Raw genomic sequence first — 18,437 nt, forward strand, 5'->3', positions numbered from 1 at the left:
CACGGCCAGCTCATCTGAGGGCAGGGTTAGCATGGCAGAAATGTGGAAAAGTTTTGTCTCCACGCCACAGCTATCTGCACCGACACCTGATACGGAACGTGTTAGCAGGAGGCAGCATTTCACTAACATGGTTGAACAGTATGTCTGCACACCCCTCCACATCCTGACGGATGGTTCGGCCCCATTCAACTACTGGGTTTCGAAATTGTCCACGTGGCCAGAGTTAGCATGTTATGCCTTGGAGGTGCTTTCCTGCCCGGCGGCCAGCGTTTTATCTGAACGCGTATTCAGCACGGCAGGGGGCGTCATTACTGACAAGCGCAGCCGCCTGTCCACAGCCAACGTGGACAAGCTGACCTTCATAAAGATGAACCAGGCATGGATCCCACAGGACCTGTCCCTCCCTTGTGCAGAGTAGTCCTTATTAACTGCCTAAAACATGTCTTGTTGTGCTACGGGCCACTTCTTTATTTGATACAAATTTTATGAAACCCACAGTTGAATGAAACTCTTCTCTGTCTGGGCGCCGGGGCCTAACCAGATGAAAGTGGCCGGTTTAACTAACTCTGTCTTCTGTCTGGGTGCTGAGGCCTAAGTCAAATAAAGCGGTCTTCTGCTGTGCTGGGGGATATGAAGCTAATCTCTGACCTCTCTCCTCTGTCTGGGTCCAAAGGCCTAAATCACTGAAAGAGGCCTTCTCCTGTGGTGTGTGATATGATGCCAGAATATGTGCTGTTGGGCCTCTCTCCTCTTCCTGGGTGCAGGGGTCAAATAAACTAAATTGTGGCCTACTCCTGTGGTGGTTGATATGATGCCTGATTCTCTGATGTGGAACCTCTCTCCTCTGTTTGGGTGAAGGGGTCAAAGTAACTAAATGGTGGCTTCTCCTGTGGTGGCTGATATGATGCCAGAATATGTGCTGTGGTGCCTCTCTCCTCTTCCTGGGTGCAGGGGTCAAAGTAACTAAATGGTGGCTTCTCCTGTGGTGGCTGATATGATGCCAGAATATGTGCTGTGGGGCCTCTCTCCTCTTCCTGGGTGCAGGGGTCAAAGTAACTCAATGGTGGCTTCTCCTGTGGTGGCTGATATGATGCCAGAATATGTGCTGTGGTGCCTCTCTCCTCTGTCTGGGTCCAAAGGCCTAAATCACTGAAAGAGGCCTTCTCCTGTGGTGTGTGATATGATGCCTGAATATGTGCTGTGGTGCCTCTCTCCTCTTCCTGGGTGCGGGGGTCAAAGTAACTCAATGGTGGCTTCTCCTGTGGTGGCTGATATGATGCCAGAATATGTGCTGTGGGGCCTCTCTCCTCTTCCTGGGTGCAGGGGTCAAAGTAACTCAATGGTGGCTTCTCCTGTGGTGGTTAGTATGATGCCAGAATATGTGCTGTGGGGCCTCTCTCCTCTTCCTGGGTGCAGGGGTCAAAGTAACTCAATGGTGGCTTCTCCTGTGGTGGCTGATATGATGCCAGAATATGTGCTGTGGGGCCTCTCTCCTCTTCCTGGGTGCAGGGGTCAAAGTAACTCAATGGTGGCTTCTCCTGTGGTGGCTGATATGATGCCAGAATATGTGCTGTGGTGCCTCTCTCCTCTGTCTGGGTCCAAAGGCCTAAATCACTGAAAGAGGCCTTCTCCTGTGGTGTGTGATATGATGCCTGAATATGTGCTGTGGTGCCTCTCTCCTCTTCCTGGGTGCGGGGGTCAAAGTAACTCAATGGTGGCTTCTCCTGTGGTGGCTGATATGATGCCAGAATATGTGCTGTGGTGCCTCTCTCCTCTTCCTGGGTGCGGGGGTCAAAGTAACTCAATGGTGGCTTCTCCTGTGGTGGCTGATATGATGCCAGAATATGTGCTGTGGTGCCTCTCTCCTCTTCCTGGGTGCAGGGGTCAAAGTAACTAAATGGTGGCTTCTCCTGTGGTGGTTGATATGATGCCTGATTCTCTGCTGTGAAACCTCTCTCCTCCATCTGGGTGTAGGGGTCAAAGTCTTTCAAAGTCGCCTTCTCCTGTGCTGATTGATATAAAGCTGATGGTTGTGCCATCTGACATGGTTGCCAGGGTCTGATTCAATGGGGGCCTACTCCTGTGGTGGGTGATCTAAATGCCTGATTCTCTGCTGTGAAACCTCTCTCCTCCGTCTGGGTGTAGGGGTCAAAGTCTTTCAAAGTCGCCTTCTCCTGTGCTGATTGGTATGAAGCTGATGGTTGTGCCATCTGACATGGTTGCCGGGGTCCCATTAAATTGGGGCCTACTCCTGTGGTGGGTGATCTAAATGCCTGATTCTCTGCTTTGAAACCTCTCTCCTCCGTCCGGGTGTAGGGGTCAAAGTCTGTCAAAGTCGCCTTCTCCTGTGCTGATTGATATAAAGCTTATGCTTGTGCCATCTGACATGGTTGCCGGGGTCTGATTCAATGGTGGCCTACTCCTGTGGTGGGTGATCTAAATGCCTGATTCTCTGCTGTGTAACCTCTCTCCTCCGTCTGGGTGTAGGGGTCAAAGTAACTAAATGGTGGCCTACTCCTGTGGTGGGTGATATGATGCCTGGTTCTCTGCTGTGGGACCTCTCTCCTTTGTCTGGGTGCTGTGGTCAAAATAATAGTAAGTGACCTTCTCCATTGGTGGGTGACTTGAAGCCTGATTCTGTGCTATGGGACCTCACTCCAATTAATATTGTTTAATTTTTATTTATTTTATGTTAACTCATCATTTCCCTATCTACATTTGTTTGCAGGGGATTTAACTACATTTTGCTGCCTTTTGCAGCCCTCTAGCCCTTTCCGGGTGTGTTTTACAGCCTTTTTAGTGCTCAAAAGTTCGGGTCCCCATTGACTTCTATGGGGTTCGGGTTCGGGATGAAGTTCGGGTCGAGTTCGGATCCCGAACCCGAACATTTTTCGAAAGTTCGGCCGAACTCGTCGAACTCGAACATCCAGGTGTTCGCTCAACTCTATCCAACAGTCTTGAAGGAGTTCCCAGAGATGCTTAGCACTTGTTGGCCCTTTTGCCTTCACTCTGCGGTCAAGCTCACCCCAAACCATCTCGATTGGGTTCAGGTCCGGTGACTGTGGAGGCCAGGTCATCTGGCGCAGCACCCCATCACTCTCCTTCATGGTCAAATAGCCCTTACTTTCAACGTTTTCCCAATTTTTCGGCTGACTGACTGACCTTCATTTCTTAAAGTAATGATGGCCACTCGTTTTTCTTTACTTAGCTGCTTTTTTCTTGCCATAATACAAATTCTAACAGTCTATTCAGTAGGACTATCAGCTGTGTATCCACCTGACTTCCCCTCAACGCAACTGATGGTCCCAACCCCATTTATAAGGCAAGAAATCCCACTTATTAAACCTGACAGGGCACACATGTGAAGTGAAAACCATTTCAGGGGACTACCTCTTGAAGCTCATCAAGAGAATGCCAAGAGTGTGCAAAGCAGTAATCAAAGCAAAAGGTGGCTACTTTGAAGAACCTAGAATATGACATATCTTCAGTTGTTTTACACTTGTTTGTTATGAATATAATTCCACATGTGTTAATTCATAGTTTTGATGCCTTCAGTGTGAATCTACAATTTTCATAGTCATGAAAATAAAGAAAACTCTTTGAATGAGAAGGTGTGTCCAAACTTTTGGTGTTTAAAAAAAGTGAATAAAGCTCAAAATCCTTCTAATAGCTTTTATTTCCATACACACAAATGCATTGGTAACACTACACATTCTATTCCAAATCAAAACATGAAGAAAAATATATAAAATTTGTGTTGCTCCTCTAAATTATTTTTAAGAAAAGTGAATATTAGACTGTTAAAAAAATAGCAGTGTTTGTATTCTTTACAAACTCAAACATTCACTATATAAACTGAAAAATGATTGAAGATTTTGCTTTTCTTCGAATCACTTAACTAATATTTAGTTATATAACCACTGTTTCTGAGAACTACTGTACATCTGTGTTGCATGGAGTCAACCAACTTCTGGCACCTGTGAACAGGTATTCAAGCCCAGGATGATTGGACTACATTCCACAGAAACTGCATTTTTTATGTCACCCCACAAGTTTTCTATTGGATTAAGATCCGGGGATTGGGCTGACCACTCCATAACGTCAATCTTGTTGGTCTGGTGTTGTGGCGAAACCAACCTCGCCACTGGGTTTCGGAGGGGCCTGGCTACCAGCCTCTTGCCTCAGGATTATGGCCCATACTAACTTTAAAGGAGCAGACAGACCGGCCGCACAGCTTAAATCTGTCTTTGCAATTGTATTTTGTTATGTGAGGGTACCCAGATAGCTGATTGTATTGTATTTGTGTATTCTGAGTGCCATTCACCTAATGATATGCACTCAGACTTGAGCTATCTGGGAATATGTTAAATGTCTGTTTGCTGTGGGGGTGTGACATTGTGTGTTTGGGTGGTGATTCCTGTCCTGTTGTATCCACATGTGTATTGGCGATTTCCCTTTGTCCTGAGAGATAATTGAATTACTCCTCGGGTGTCTCCAGGGCAGAGAGGAGGAAACCATGATGCATTGTGGGGATGTGTTGTGTCGGTGTATCCTGAGTGCTACGTATCTGTCCTGTGTCACAGTCTTCCTTCTGGTCCCCTAGGGGCGTGTACACCAGATGGGGACCTGCATAAATACAGGCGGGTAGCCCTCAATAAAGTGTTCCTGTTTTACCCTTTATCATGTTGAGGCTGATGTTTGGGTAACTGATCGATGCTGGGGATTGCTATACGCTGGGAGATTTGCTATACTCCCCTGGCAATAACTACTAGCTCTTTTAAGAGCTGTTCCTGCTCTCTGGTTTTTGGAGAGGTTCACCCACTGGAGCCTGGAGCCTTGTCGTAGGTCCAGGGTGGGTAGGAGACGGTGAGACCTCAACCAAGCTTCGGCGGTTCGTGGGGTCTGCAGTGCGTACGGTGTCAAGTGGAGTGCTTGGAGTCCTCGGAAAGCACTAGGAGCAGCTATCAATGGAGGTACCCGGTCGGGGTGCTAGGCGTTTCGTTACATTTGGTGGAAAGGAGTGGGATGGCGTCCTAGTGTGAGGAGAAGCAGCTCGGAGACACCGTTCGTGGATTTACTAAATTGAGGGCAACGCTAGTATCCGTACAGTGCCCCTGGCTACAGCAGGATGGAATCAGCGAGTCTTCAGACAGCGTTCTATGACGAGGAGAAGGAGGCAGCCGCAGACTACAGGGATGCAGACAGAAAGGAAGTCTGGTATGATGCCCTGGAAAATGCCCAGCGGCGGCGAGGTGAGAGTCTCCCAAGTTATGAGCAGCGGCTACAGAAGCGTGTGGCGATGCGGATGGGTCTCTTGGGAGAGCAGCCCCTGGATGACTGGGTAACAGAGCTCCAGAACCTGGTATGTAAGGAGCTTTGGCTAGAGGACGCTTACCAGGCCCTAAGGTGGCATGTCATTCAACATTCCCCCTGGATGGCTGAGCACGACAGACCCGAGGGTGAGGAGTTTGATGGACCAGGGTTAGTATGGGATGCCTTGGAGGAGGACATTGATCTTGGCAGCATGGAGGAGTCTAGGTTTTGGGATATCTACGACTACCGGATGGGCATGCATGTTTATGCTGACGGAAGGGAGGTGAGCAAAGACATGACCCACCTGGTAACAAGGGAGTGGGAGCTGAAGCAGACCTACCAACACCTGTTCAGCTCCATTAATCCCCAACCTACTCGACAAGCAGAGACAGATCTGCCCTACTACAACTGGGAAGACTTGCCGGCAATACCCCCTGCTTCCCTACCAACTCCCAAAGTAGGGAACTTCATAGACTGGTTCTGGGAAGAACTCCCGATGGCAGGTGGAGATGGGACCGAGGTCTCTCCACCGGCCCTACAGAGATGCTGGACGGCCGGTTCAGATCCCCCACCAACCCTGCAGGAATGCCAGGAGGAGGAGGTAAGCGATTCCTCCTCTCCACAGCCGATCTGCAACAAGGTCCTGGGGATAGGATTCCCTGACCACATCCCAGTAGAAGAGCTGGCATCTGGGCAGAGACCTCGGTTCCTCTGCCCTCCCCTATCCTCTCCTCTAGAGCCGGACATCCCACAGGCTACCCCAGCGGAAGAGCTGGCATCTGGGCAGAGCGCAGTTGGCCTCTGCCCTCCTCTATCCTCTTATCCAGAGCCTGACTCCCCACAGGCTACCCCAGCAGAAGAGCTGGCATCTGGGCAGAGCACAGTCAGCCTCTGCCCGCCTCTATCCTCTTATCCAGAGCCTGACTCCCCACAGGCTACCCCAGCAGAAGAGCTGGCATCTGGGCAGAGCGCAGTCAGCCTCTGCCCTCCCCTATCCTCTTCTCCAGAGCCGGACATCCCACAGGCTACCCCAGAGGAAGAGCTGGCATCTGGGCAGAGCGCAGTTGGCCTCTGCCCTCCTCTATCCTCTTCTCCAGAGGCTGACTTTCGGGGTGCTAGAGCGCAGTCGGCCTCTGCCCTCCCCTATCCTCTTCTCCAGAGCCGGACTTCCCACAGGCTACCCCAGTGGAAGAGCTGGCATCGGGGCAGAGCGCAGTCGGCCTCTGCCCACCAAGTACCTACAGCTCCAAGCTAGAGAGCAACAAGGAATCAAGGAGTAGCAGATGCCCCCTCAACAGCTGGGGACATACAGAACAGAGCCAGGCCCCAAAATTCAACAGGTCCAGTATTGGGTTGTGGGTGGACTGCCAGACTAACGCAGATACCGACCGGCATGAGGTCAGGTATCTGGTTAGTCTTCCCTGGGAGGGGGAGATATGTGGTGAAACCAACCTCGCCACTGGGTTTCGGAGGGGCCTGGCTACCAGCCTCTTGCCTCAGGATTATGGCCCATACTAACTTTAAAGGAGCAAACAGACCGGCCGCACAGCTTAAATCTGTCTTTGCAATTGTATTTTGTTATGTGAGGGTACCCAGATAGCTAATTGTATTGTATTTGTGTATTCTGAGTGCCATTCACCTAATGATATGCACTCAGACTTGAGCTATCTGTGAATATGTTAAATGTCTGTTTGCTGTGGGGGTGTGACATTGTGTGTTTGGGTGGTGATTCCTGTCCTGTTGTATCCACATGTGTATTGGCGATTTCCCTTTGTCCTGAGAGATAATTGAATTACTCCTCGGGTGTCTCCAGGGCAGAGAGGAGGAAACCATGATGCATTGTGGGGATGTGTTGTGTCGGTGTATCCTGAGTGCTACGTATCTGTCCTGTGTCACAGTCTTCCTTCTGGTCCCCTAGGGGCGTGTACACCAGATGGGGACCTGCATAAATACAGGCGGGTAGCCCTCAATAAAGTGTTCCTGTTTTACCCTTTATCATGTTGAGGCTGATGTTTGGGTAATTGATCGACGCTGGTGATTGCTATACGCTGGGAGATTTGCTATACTCCCCTGGCTATAACTACTAGCTCTTTTAAGAGCTGTTCCTGCTCTCTGGTTTTAGGAGAGGTTCACCCACTGGAGCCTGGAGCCTTGTCGTAGGTCCAGGGTGGGTAGGAGACGGTGAGACCTCAACCAAGCTTCGGCAGTTCGTGGGGTCTGCAGTGCGTACAGTGTCAAGTGGAGTGCTTGGAGTCCTCAGAAAGCACTAGGAGCATCTATCAACGGAGGTACCCGGTCGGGGTGCTAGGCGTTCCGTTACAGGTGTGTTTGGGGTCATTGTCTTGTTGGAACACCCATTTCAAGGGCATTTCCTCTTCAGCATAAGGCAGCATGACCTCTTGAAGTATTCTGATGTATTCAACTGATCCATGATCCCTGGTATGCGATAAATAGACCCAACACCGTAGTATGAGGAACAACCCCATATCATGATGCTTGCGCCACCATGCTTCACTGTCTTCATAGTGTACTGTGGCTTGAATTCAGTGTTTGAGGGTCGTCTGACAAACTGTCTCTGGCCACTAGACCCAAAAAGAACAATCTTACTTTCATCAGTCCACAAAATGTCTCTTTAGGCCAGTTAATGTGCTCTTTGGCAAATTGTAACTTCTTCAGCCCATGTTATTTTTTCAACAGTGGGACTTTGCGGGGCCTTCTTGCAGATAGCTTGGCTTCACATAGGCATCTTCTAATTGTAACAGTACTCACAGGTAACTTTAGACATTCTTTGATCTTCCTGGAGCTGATTTTTGTCCGAGTCCTTGCCATTTGGGCTATTCTTCTATCCATTCGAATGGTAGTTTTTTACTTTCTTCTACGTCTTTCAGGTTTCGGTTGCCATTTTAAAGCACTTGCGATCATTTTAGCTGAGCAGCCTATCATTTTCTGCACTTCTTTATGTTTTCCCCTCTCCAATTAACTTTTAAATCAAGGTACGCTGTTCTTCTGAACCATGTCTGGGACTGGAACGACCCATTTTCCTCAGAATATCAGAGAGAAATGCACTGTAACCAGCATGTACAACATTTGTTGCCTTCCTTCCTTAACCACCTCAGCTCCCCTAGCTTAAACACCCTTAATGACCAGACCACTTTTTACAATTTTGCACTACACTACTTTCACGGTTTATTGCGCGGTCATACAACTTACCACCCAAATGAATTTTGTGGGGTAGTTATACTGCCCTGGCATTTTAGGGGCCCTAATGCGTGAGAAGTAGTTTGAAATCCAAATGTGTTAAAAATGCCCTATGAAATCCTAAAGGTGCTCTTTAGAATTTGGGCCCCTTTGCCCACCTAGGCTGCAAAAAAGTGTCACACGTATGCCCTGGCAAACCTTTTTTTTTAATATATAAAGTGTTTGCCAAAGCATATGAACACCGCCCCTCAGCTAATATGCCTCGGCAAATGAATCTTTTTTACTGCAGAGGAGAAATCTCGTCTTGCAGCGCCGCATACACCGACTTTTGTGTAATCTGACAGCAGCGCAATGCTTCTATCAGAATGCACATCAGTTCTGCAGCTCGTTCATCGGTTGGTCCACCTAGAAGGTAAAAAAAACAAAACAAAAAAGAAAAAACCAGGCCGCAATGCAATACATTTATTAACATTAACTTTATATAACATTTGAATGGAAAATTAAATTTTATAAACTTTATTTAACTTTTTGAACAGAACATTAACTTTTTTGCTTACCGGTGATTTTTTTATTTTTTTTTACCTTTATAGGACAAACCTCTCCTTCCCCATGGGACAATGTGCAAAGCGCAAATCGCCCAGAGATGTGGCGAAGTACATTACGCACTTTGCCCTGTGTGCCTGTCCTGTGTAACGCAATAGTGTACCTGTGTGTGGTACTTCCGGAAATACTCCCCTAAGCATAGGGCAGGGTGGTCAGGGCAGTCAGGACAGAAATAGCAGGTGTCACGCCTTATTCCACTCCTGCTACAGACACAACATCTTTTTCGGGGTGGGGCTTGGGTTGAGGTTCCAGCAACGACATTGGGGAAATGTCGCTCGTGTAGACGGCTCACTACACTGGTGGATGGGGCCACGGAACCTCCTGGATACAGGAGGTTCTCGATGATCTCTTCCTGAAATTTGAGGAAGGATCTTGTTCTCCTAGCCTTACTGTAGAGAACAAAACTATTATATACCAGCCAATTGAATCAAATATACAGACACCTTCTTATACCAGCGTCTGGTGCGTCGGGAAACTAAATAGGGAGCCAACATCTGCTCATTGAAGTCCACCCCTCCTATGAGCAAATTATAGTCGTAGACCGAGAGGGGCTTTTCAATGACACTGGTTGCTCGTTCTATTTGTATGTCGTGTCTGCGTGAATGGAGGAGAGCATGTAAACGTCACGCTTGTCTCTCCATTTCACCGCGAGCAGTTCTTCATTACCCAAGGCAGCCCTCTCCCCCCTTGCAAGATGGGTGGTAACGAGCCGTTGGGGGAAGCCCCGGCGACTAGGTCGCGTGGTGCCACAGCAGCCAATCTGTTCTAGGAACAAATGCCTGAAGAGGGGCACACTTGTGTAAAAATTGTCCACATAAAGATGGTACCCCTTGCCAAATAAGGGTGACACCAAGTCCCAGACTGTCTTCCCACTGCTCCCCAGGTAGTCAGGGCAACCGACCGGCTCCAGGGTCTGATCTTTACCCTCATAGACACGAAATTTGTGGGTATAGCCTGTGGCCCTTTCACAAAGTTTATACAATTTGACCCCATACCGTTCGCGCTTGCTTGGGATGTATTGTTTAAAGCCAAGGCGCCCGGTAAAATGTATAAGGGACTCGTCTATGCAGATGTTTGGCTCAGGGGTATACAAATCTGCAAATTTGGTGTTAAGGTGGTCTATGAGGGGCCAAATTTTGTGGAGCCGGTCAAAAGCTGGGTGGCCTCTGGGACGAGAAGGTGCTGTTGTCGCTAAAGTGCAGGAAACGCAGGATGGCCTCAAATTGTTCCCTGGACATGGCAGCAGAGAACATGGGCATGTGATGAATTGGGTTCGTGGACCAATATGACCGCAATTCATGCTTTTTTGTTAGGCCCATGTTGAGGAGAAGGCCCAGAAAAATTTTAAATTCGGATCCTTGGACGGGTTTCCACTGGAAAGACTGGGCATAAACTCTTCCCGGGTTGGCGGCTATAAATTGAGTGGCATACCGATTTGTTTCTGCCACGACTAAGTCCAAGAGCTCCGCAGTCAAGAACAGCTCAAAAAATCCCAGTGCCGAACCGATCTGAGCTGTCTCAACCCGAACTCCAGACTGGGCGGTGAAAGGGGGAACTACTGGTGCGGCTGAAGTTGGGGGCTGCCAATCAGGGTTTGCCAGCACCTCAGGGCCTCTAGGGGCTCTACGGGCCTGTCTGTGCGGTGGCTGCGACGGGGGAACTAATGCACGTGCCACCGTACCAGCTTCAACTGCCCTTCTGGTGCTCGCCACTTCACCATGTTGTACGGCAGTGCTGGTACTAGGTCCAGGATGGGCTGCGCTGCTGGTGTATGCCTCACCACGTAATCCGACAGCGCCAGCCCCACTCTGCTGCCCTTGAAGTGGATCCTGCGCAACCTGTGGTCTAGCAACACGGGGCCGGGTACGCCTGGTGGTATCAGGGACCTCAACCTCCTCGTCCGAACTTTGGGTCAGACTGCCACTGCTTTCTACAGGTTCATATTCTGACCCGCTGGATTCGTCAGATGAGGGTTACCATTCCTCATCTGACTGGGTCAGAAGCCTGTAGGCCTCTTCATAAGAATACCCCTTATTTGCCATTTGGTCAACTAAACTATCCTAAACCTAACCGTCAATACTAGTGAAAAAAAAAAGTGACAGTTTACACTGATCACTTTTTTCCCTTTCACTAGGTGATTGACAGGGGTGATCAAGGGGTTAATTGGGGTGATGGGGGGTGATCTGGGGCTAAGTGTACTGTTTGTGTGTACTCACTGTGATGTGTGCTCCTCTGCTGGGACCAACCGATGAAAAGGACCAGCAGAGGAGCACAGAAGCCATTTAACACCTTATATTTATAAATATAAGGTGTTATATGGCTTCTGATTCGGTTTTTTGAAAATCAACAGCCTGCCAGCGACGATCATTGGCTGGCAGGCTGATGACGAACTTGTCCTCTAACTTTTGCCGGCCGTCTCGCGAGATGACGCGCCGGCGCGTGAAGGTGCCTGAATCGACCGCCTCCGGAACGAGATCCTCCGTTAGGCGGTCCGGAGGCGGTTAAATATGGGCAATAATTGCCACCTGTTTTTCAAAGAATGAATGACCTCACTCATTGAACTCCACACTGCTATTATTTTGAACATGCCCCTTTTAATAAGTGATTGAATTACAGAGAATCAAACAATTCATGTTTCTGTTATTTGGGTTCAAAACATATAAAACACATCTGAAAAAAAAAACATGTAAATTATACTTTGAAGATACCTTTCTAATACAGGTATGGTGCACAAACCAATAGTCCTGTATAGCAGGAGCACACTGATACATCTGCTCAGTCAGTGAATGATTGCTACATATTATATAGAAACTCAAGGCATGCAGAAGAAGTAATACTAGCACTTTAGTCCTGCAAGTGAAGACGAAAGAAAGCAATGGGTGAGGATTAGGTTACATACAGTCTTGATGAGTCTCTAATAATCTGATTAAATCAGAGCTAGATACCAATGCTAATCTTTATTTTGTCATGCGACCATTGGTTTCTTTTATTTTTAATTTGTTCTAGTGTGCGAATTTCAGGAGTTTCGCATTATTGACTGCTGCCTAGAGATAGGAATGACTAAATTACTTTTTGCCTCTTTCTGTCACCAGGTCCTGGATAGTGGCCCCTTTACACTGTTCAACTGAGCAGACGATTGTCAGGAAGGAAGCATTCCTTTCTGGCAAGCGCCTGCTTGTCATTGGAGGTAACCACTGCATTTACTTTAATTTACTTCATTGGATGCGCCCGTTTGAACTATTTACATATAACGGGCTGAAATAATCCTTGGACATAAAAGACAGATAGAAGGTTATGTGTTACTATTTGTGGATTTATCATATGTGGATCGACCATATCTAATAAGAGGAATGTTATACCCTGCAATATGATTGCGCTATTATCCAGATAATTTGGATTGCTCAACTTTAGTTATTATTTTTGCGATCTAAATCGCCATATTACAATCAGAATTGGCGGTTCTATTGAGCAATACAAATTATTTTACCCCTGAGAGTTCACATGTAGGGGGTGTGTTTTAATTGATTTTAATAGATTTTTTATTTATAGTATTTATTCTGTATATGAGTTTGTTTTTTCTTGAGACTACTGACCTATGTGAATAAACGTTTATTTTTATGATGACCACAGATGATTGAGTGCCTATCTACTTTTAAAATACATATTATAGAGTGACTAGGAGCATTGTCACGATAGAGCACCATATCCATTTCGATATAAAGTAGAGCCACCTTCTTCTTTATAGACTGTATTTACTTGCAGCCATCTCTTCCACAGTATGGGGAGGAGAGATCACAATCCCATGCAGAATCATTGTTTGCCGACAGCAGAGACAGTTTAGACGGCACAATCTGCTGCCGACAAACAATGATTCCGGTAATCAGAGGACGACATTGCCGAAACGCGCGTCGGGGTGTGCGGCTCTCCTGAGGTGAAATTCCCTATAATGGGTAGGTGGGTATTTAAAACTTGTGCGTATGCGACACTTGTGCGTTACACTATATGAGGGAATAATTTAACTTGATGTTTACATATATTTTTCTATATCACCATTATGCCAATTACTTTGTACTTAAATTCTATCATATATGAATTCATATGATCTAACTAGTTACTTTGCCAATTTTGGTTCTTATGTAAAAATTCTTTATTAGGACCCCTGCCGTTTCTCTCATGTTTACATTCCCCTTCAATGGGTATGTAACACTTGTTTGTCATTATATATGAGGGAACGACTTGTTTATATATTTGCACTTGCACTTTAATATTTTCATCATGTTTGGGACTTTGCTATGCTTTTCTGATATATGAATTCATATGTATTTATTACTTTATCTATTATGGCCTTTATTGGGAAAGAGCATCCTTATGATTCCTGTCATTTCCCCCATATATGCATTTTGATATTATCTCCTCAGGGGTAGACCGCACTTCATATCTGACATTTGATGTATCATGTCTCATCCTATTTATGTCACATTGTGAATTTAATAAAGCATATATTTTGATTTGTAACCTGTGTAGTCTCAGTTGTTTCTTTGTGTAGGTATATCTATTGTATACTGAGTAGGTTTTGATTAGGGTCTGCTATAATACCTTGTATTTGATCTGGGTTTACATTTGATCTTGATGTTTTGTAACCTGTGTTAATCTTTTTACTTATGATGTAGAATAAAGCAGACTTTTTTTTTAGCAATATAGCGTTCGTAGAGTACACTTTTCCTCTTCAGTCTTCTCTCTTTTCTTCTCTTCTCTTCTCTTCTCTTCTCTTCTCTGTCTTGCTCCAGAAAGGCCTACATGAATGGGTTTGGTAGGTGTTGTAGATGCTTAAAAATGGGATGTACTTTTGTAGGAAAGGCGCGTGGCTTAAATGGAATCTTGTTTAACAGAAATTTAGTACATATTCAGAGTAAACTAAGCCAGTAAATAGGTGAAGTTAGACTAGACAATCTATATGTGTGCTAGATATATCGGCAGCATTGGACTGGAGATTTTTGGGCCCATCAGAGGAAATGATTCTGAGGACCTACCCTCTATGTATACAGAACATGGGTACTGTTGTCATTGCACATGTAGGACATCTGGTTTAGAGTTGAACATAGAATGAAAAGGGCTCATATGCAAGAAAAATAATAAAGTTAACATTAGAAAGCATTGGTGTTTTCTTGATAAGATGGTGGTGGGCCCCTTTTCCTACAGGGACCTGTGCAGTTGCACAGACTGCATATTTAGTATGTCCACTTGTGATCTGGTTATTGGTTCCAAGGCCAGCTTTAACTTCTGCTGGGCCTTATTGGCCCTATTTTGTTAGAGGTCCATTATTGCATCAAACTGGAGGATCCTCTGGTGCTCTGGTGGGCCAGTCCAACCTTGTTCATCAGCCAGCATCAGCCACTATGATAAATCTGGTATAGAATAGGACTAGGACTGTCTAGTCTTATGTTTATATGCAAAATAATCGTTATGGGTCTTCAACGCAGTGATAGCAAGATATCCCGCAAAGGAAGGAAAACCAAACAAAGGGTGTCCCTATTACAGAGATCACCAGATCCACCATATTAAGTGGCCTCTATGTCAAGATCCAACTCTTTTACAAGCCTTAAGGATGTAAGAGGGGAAGACCTAAGCCAGTTATCCATCCACAGACAGCTGTTTCGGGGTGGAGTAGGATTCTGGCTAAAGGGAGCATTGCCTTGGAGACTACTCAAACAAAACATTAGCTAATCTCAGGGAGAGTTTACACTGTCTTACTTTTAGAAAGTAATAGTATATACTTGCCCCATTGTTTTAAAAACTTGGTCATATTTATTTTTTTCTAAAACCATTGATGTGCATGATAATTCTAGATTATAATTCCAAAGATACTATGGACACAAAACTGTATGCATGAACCATAAAAAGGAGGAGCCGTAGGGAGGGGTAGTAAGGATGAGAAGTTCTGCATACCTAGAAAGCCTGGATACCTTAAAGAGAATTGTAATAACTGTTTTCCTTGGATCCAGCTACAGAGATTGGTAAGGAGTAGAGTTGAGCAAACACCTAGATGTTCAGATTCGGGAGTTCGGCCAAACTTTAAAAAAAAGTTTGGGTTCGGGACCCGAACTTGATCCGAACTTGGACCCGAACCCCATTGAAGTCAATGGGGACCCGAACTTGACTTTATTATTTTCCGTTATAACATGGTTATAACGGAAAATAATAGTATTAGCTTTTTCAGATCTGAGTTTTCACGATCGTGAAAACTCTGATCCGACAGTATATTCTAACACAGAGGCGTTCCCATGGTGATGGGGACGCTTCAAGTTAGAATATACTAAGAACTGTGTACATAACTGCCCCCTGCTGCCTGGCAGCACCCGATCTCTTACGGGGGGCTGTGATCCGCACAATTAACCCCTCAGGTGCCGCACCTCATGGGTTAATTGTGCGGATCTCAGCCCCCTGTAAGAGATCGGGTGCTGCCAGGCAGCAGGCGCCAGACCCCCCTCCCTCCCCAGTATTAGAATCATTGGTGGCCAGTGCGGCCTACCCCTCCCTCCCTCCCCAGTATTAAAATCATTGGTGGCCAGTGCGGCTCCCCCTCCCTCCCTCCCCCCTATTAAAATCATTGGTGGTTAGTGCTGCCCAACACCTATTAAAATCATTGGTGTCCAGTGCGGCCCCCCCCACCCCTAATTAAAATCATTGGTGGCAGTGGCCACAGGTTAACAACCCCTCTCCCCCCCATTATTGGTGGCAGCGGAGCGGCAGTTCCGATCGGAGTCCCAGTTTAATCGCTGGGGCTCGGATTGGTTACCATGGCAGCCAGGATGCTACTGCAGTCCTGGCTGCCATGGTTACTTAGCACTTTTAGCAACATTATACTTAGGTGCGCTGTCTGTGGCCGGCCGGGCGCTCCTCCTACTGGTAAGTGACAGGTCTGTGCTATAAGCAATGCACCGCACAGACCTTTCACTTACCAATAGGAAGAGCACCGGCCAGTCACAGACAGTGCGTGTAAGCATAATGCTGCTAAAAGTGCTAAGTAACTGCAGTAGCGTCCTGGCTGCCATGGTAACCGATCCGAGCCCCAGCGATTAAACTGTGACTCCGATCGGAACTGCCGCTCTGCTGCCACCAATGATGGGGGAGAGGGGGGTTGTTGACCAATGATTTTAATTAGGGGGGAGGGTAGGCCGCAATGGACACCAATGATTTTAATAGGGGGTGGGGGGGCCGCACTAGCCACCAATGATTTTAATAGGGGGGGCTGCACTAGCCACCAATGATTTTAATAGGGGCTGGGGGGGCTGCACTAGCCACCAATGATTTAATAGGGAGGCAGGGGTCACACTGGCCACCAATGATTTTAATACTGGGGAGGGAGGGGGGGCCGCACTGGCCACCATCGATTTTAATACTGAGGAGGGAGGGGGGTCTGGCCCCCTGCTGCCTGGCAGCACCTGATCTCTTACAGGGGGCTGTGATCCGCACAATTAACCCCTCAAGTGCCGCACCCGAGGGGTTAATTGTGCAGATCACAGCCCCCTGTAAGAGATCAGGTGCTGCCAGGCAGCAGGGAGCTGTTATGTCCACAGTTTTCAGTATATTCTAACTTGAAGCGTCCCCATCACTATGGGAACGCCTCTGTGTTAGAATATACTGTCGGATCTGAGTTTTCACGATCTAACTCAAATCCGATGGTATATTCTAACATAGAGACATTCCCATGGTGATGGGGACACTTCAAGTTAAAATATATCATCGGATTGGAGAAAACTCCGATCCGATGGTATATTAATATTACCCGAACCCCAAACCCCTTAAAATTCGGTATGAACCCGAACTTTACAGTTCGGGTTCGCTCAACCCTTGTAAGGAGCAAAATGGGCTGACAACATAGGAAAGAAAATAGAATATACAGTGATACCGTAAAGAAGTAGATGTCCCAGTACAGCTACAGATGTGTAAGGTCTTACCTATTAGACTAAGATGTGATTTAAGAATAATATCTAAGGAATTACCATCCTGAGAAGACCAAATGACATACATCAGTAAATATGACATAAGCATCAGAAATAACAAGCAGACCAATAGTAAAATTGGTTTATCGTTGATCGTGGCATCTGAGATCAATATTAAAGCATTTTAGTTGTTCATATAAAAAAAAATGAAATTGTACTTACCTCATCCATTTGATCACAAAGAGGCCACCACAGCCATCTTGCATGAAAATGCAGTGCGAAATCTCACCGTGCACGAGATTTTGTGTGGGATCTTCAAGCAAGATGGCAGCGGCGGCTTCTTCATGCTCAAATGGATGAGGTAAGTATGATTTATTTTTTTTTACTGCCATTTCAGGGAAAATCGATTTGTTACCACAAATCATGAGGAAATTCGGCTTCGCGGCGAATCTATTTTTTCCAGAAATTTGGATCGAAGTCCACTTCGATTTGCACCTCAACACTATAAGCTGACTCCATAATATATCATGAAGACGCAACATGGTGACACTAATAGCCCCTGAAGTTTACAGATCCCCCCTTAACAATTCTCTGTATGAGGATGCTACTTAACTATAATGTAAAGTCTTTGCTGAGTTAGATTGTGAAGGGAATGACTTTTGACCCACGGTACTGTTTGCAAGAATTTATAGCGTGTAGAAAATGTAGCTGTCAGAGAAAAGCCATCTATAATAATTCATAGAAACTGAAATTGAAGCGTTAAATATATTCCATATAGATAGGAACACTTTATGATGATGTTTACACTGTATCAAGTGTTGCAAAATTAAATGCCTTGCATGATCGAATGTTTCCTATGCTGTAATTTGTCTCCAACTTCCATTACATTCTCCTGTTCTCTTTTCTAGCTTTACTCACAGCGAAGCCTCCTAAACCATTGTTCCCTGTGGAGAACCAGCCAAGTGTTATAGATGTCCAGCTGGGTAAGTCCCCTTCTGGGAATAATAGCTTCTAAACTTCCACTCCATTAACAGATGGGAAAAATTGCACGTAGCAAGGAAGGTTTATTGCTACTGTTATTACATGCAAATCAATTTTCTACTTCCCATTTATAATGCTCGAGTATATTGTAGCAGTCGTTTAAGGAGATGGCTTTGCTTAGTGGCAGGGGCTGTTAATGCTAATTGGTTAAGCTGAATATTAAATACAGTATATGCAATGTTTGCATTTCTGTTTTATGCCGGAAGATTAAAAGGAATATATTAAATAACAGCTGCATTGACTTATACTCTGCAATGGCTTCCACGATCCTCCCTCCCACATTCGGATGGGGCTGACTGTAAAGAACACAGCTTTATCAGTTTATTTATTGACATTGCA

The 18,437-nt window shown here is 46.1% G+C and overlaps 1 protein-coding gene across 1 annotated transcript in view; it reads left to right on the top strand.

The window, feature by feature from the left end:
* IL1RAPL2 (interleukin 1 receptor accessory protein like 2) overlaps positions 1-18,437 on the top strand; it is a 905,895-nt gene that overhangs the window by 410,745 nt on the left and 476,713 nt on the right. Inside the window, 1 exon segment of the mRNA XM_040405738.1 lies at positions 17,966-18,040. Within this exon segment, the coding sequence (XP_040261672.1) occupies positions 17,966-18,040 (75 nt within the window).

This window comes from Bufo bufo, chromosome 8 (genome assembly GCF_905171765.1).
Source record: "Bufo bufo chromosome 8, aBufBuf1.1, whole genome shotgun sequence".
NCBI lineage: Eukaryota > Metazoa > Chordata > Amphibia > Anura > Bufonidae > Bufo > Bufo bufo.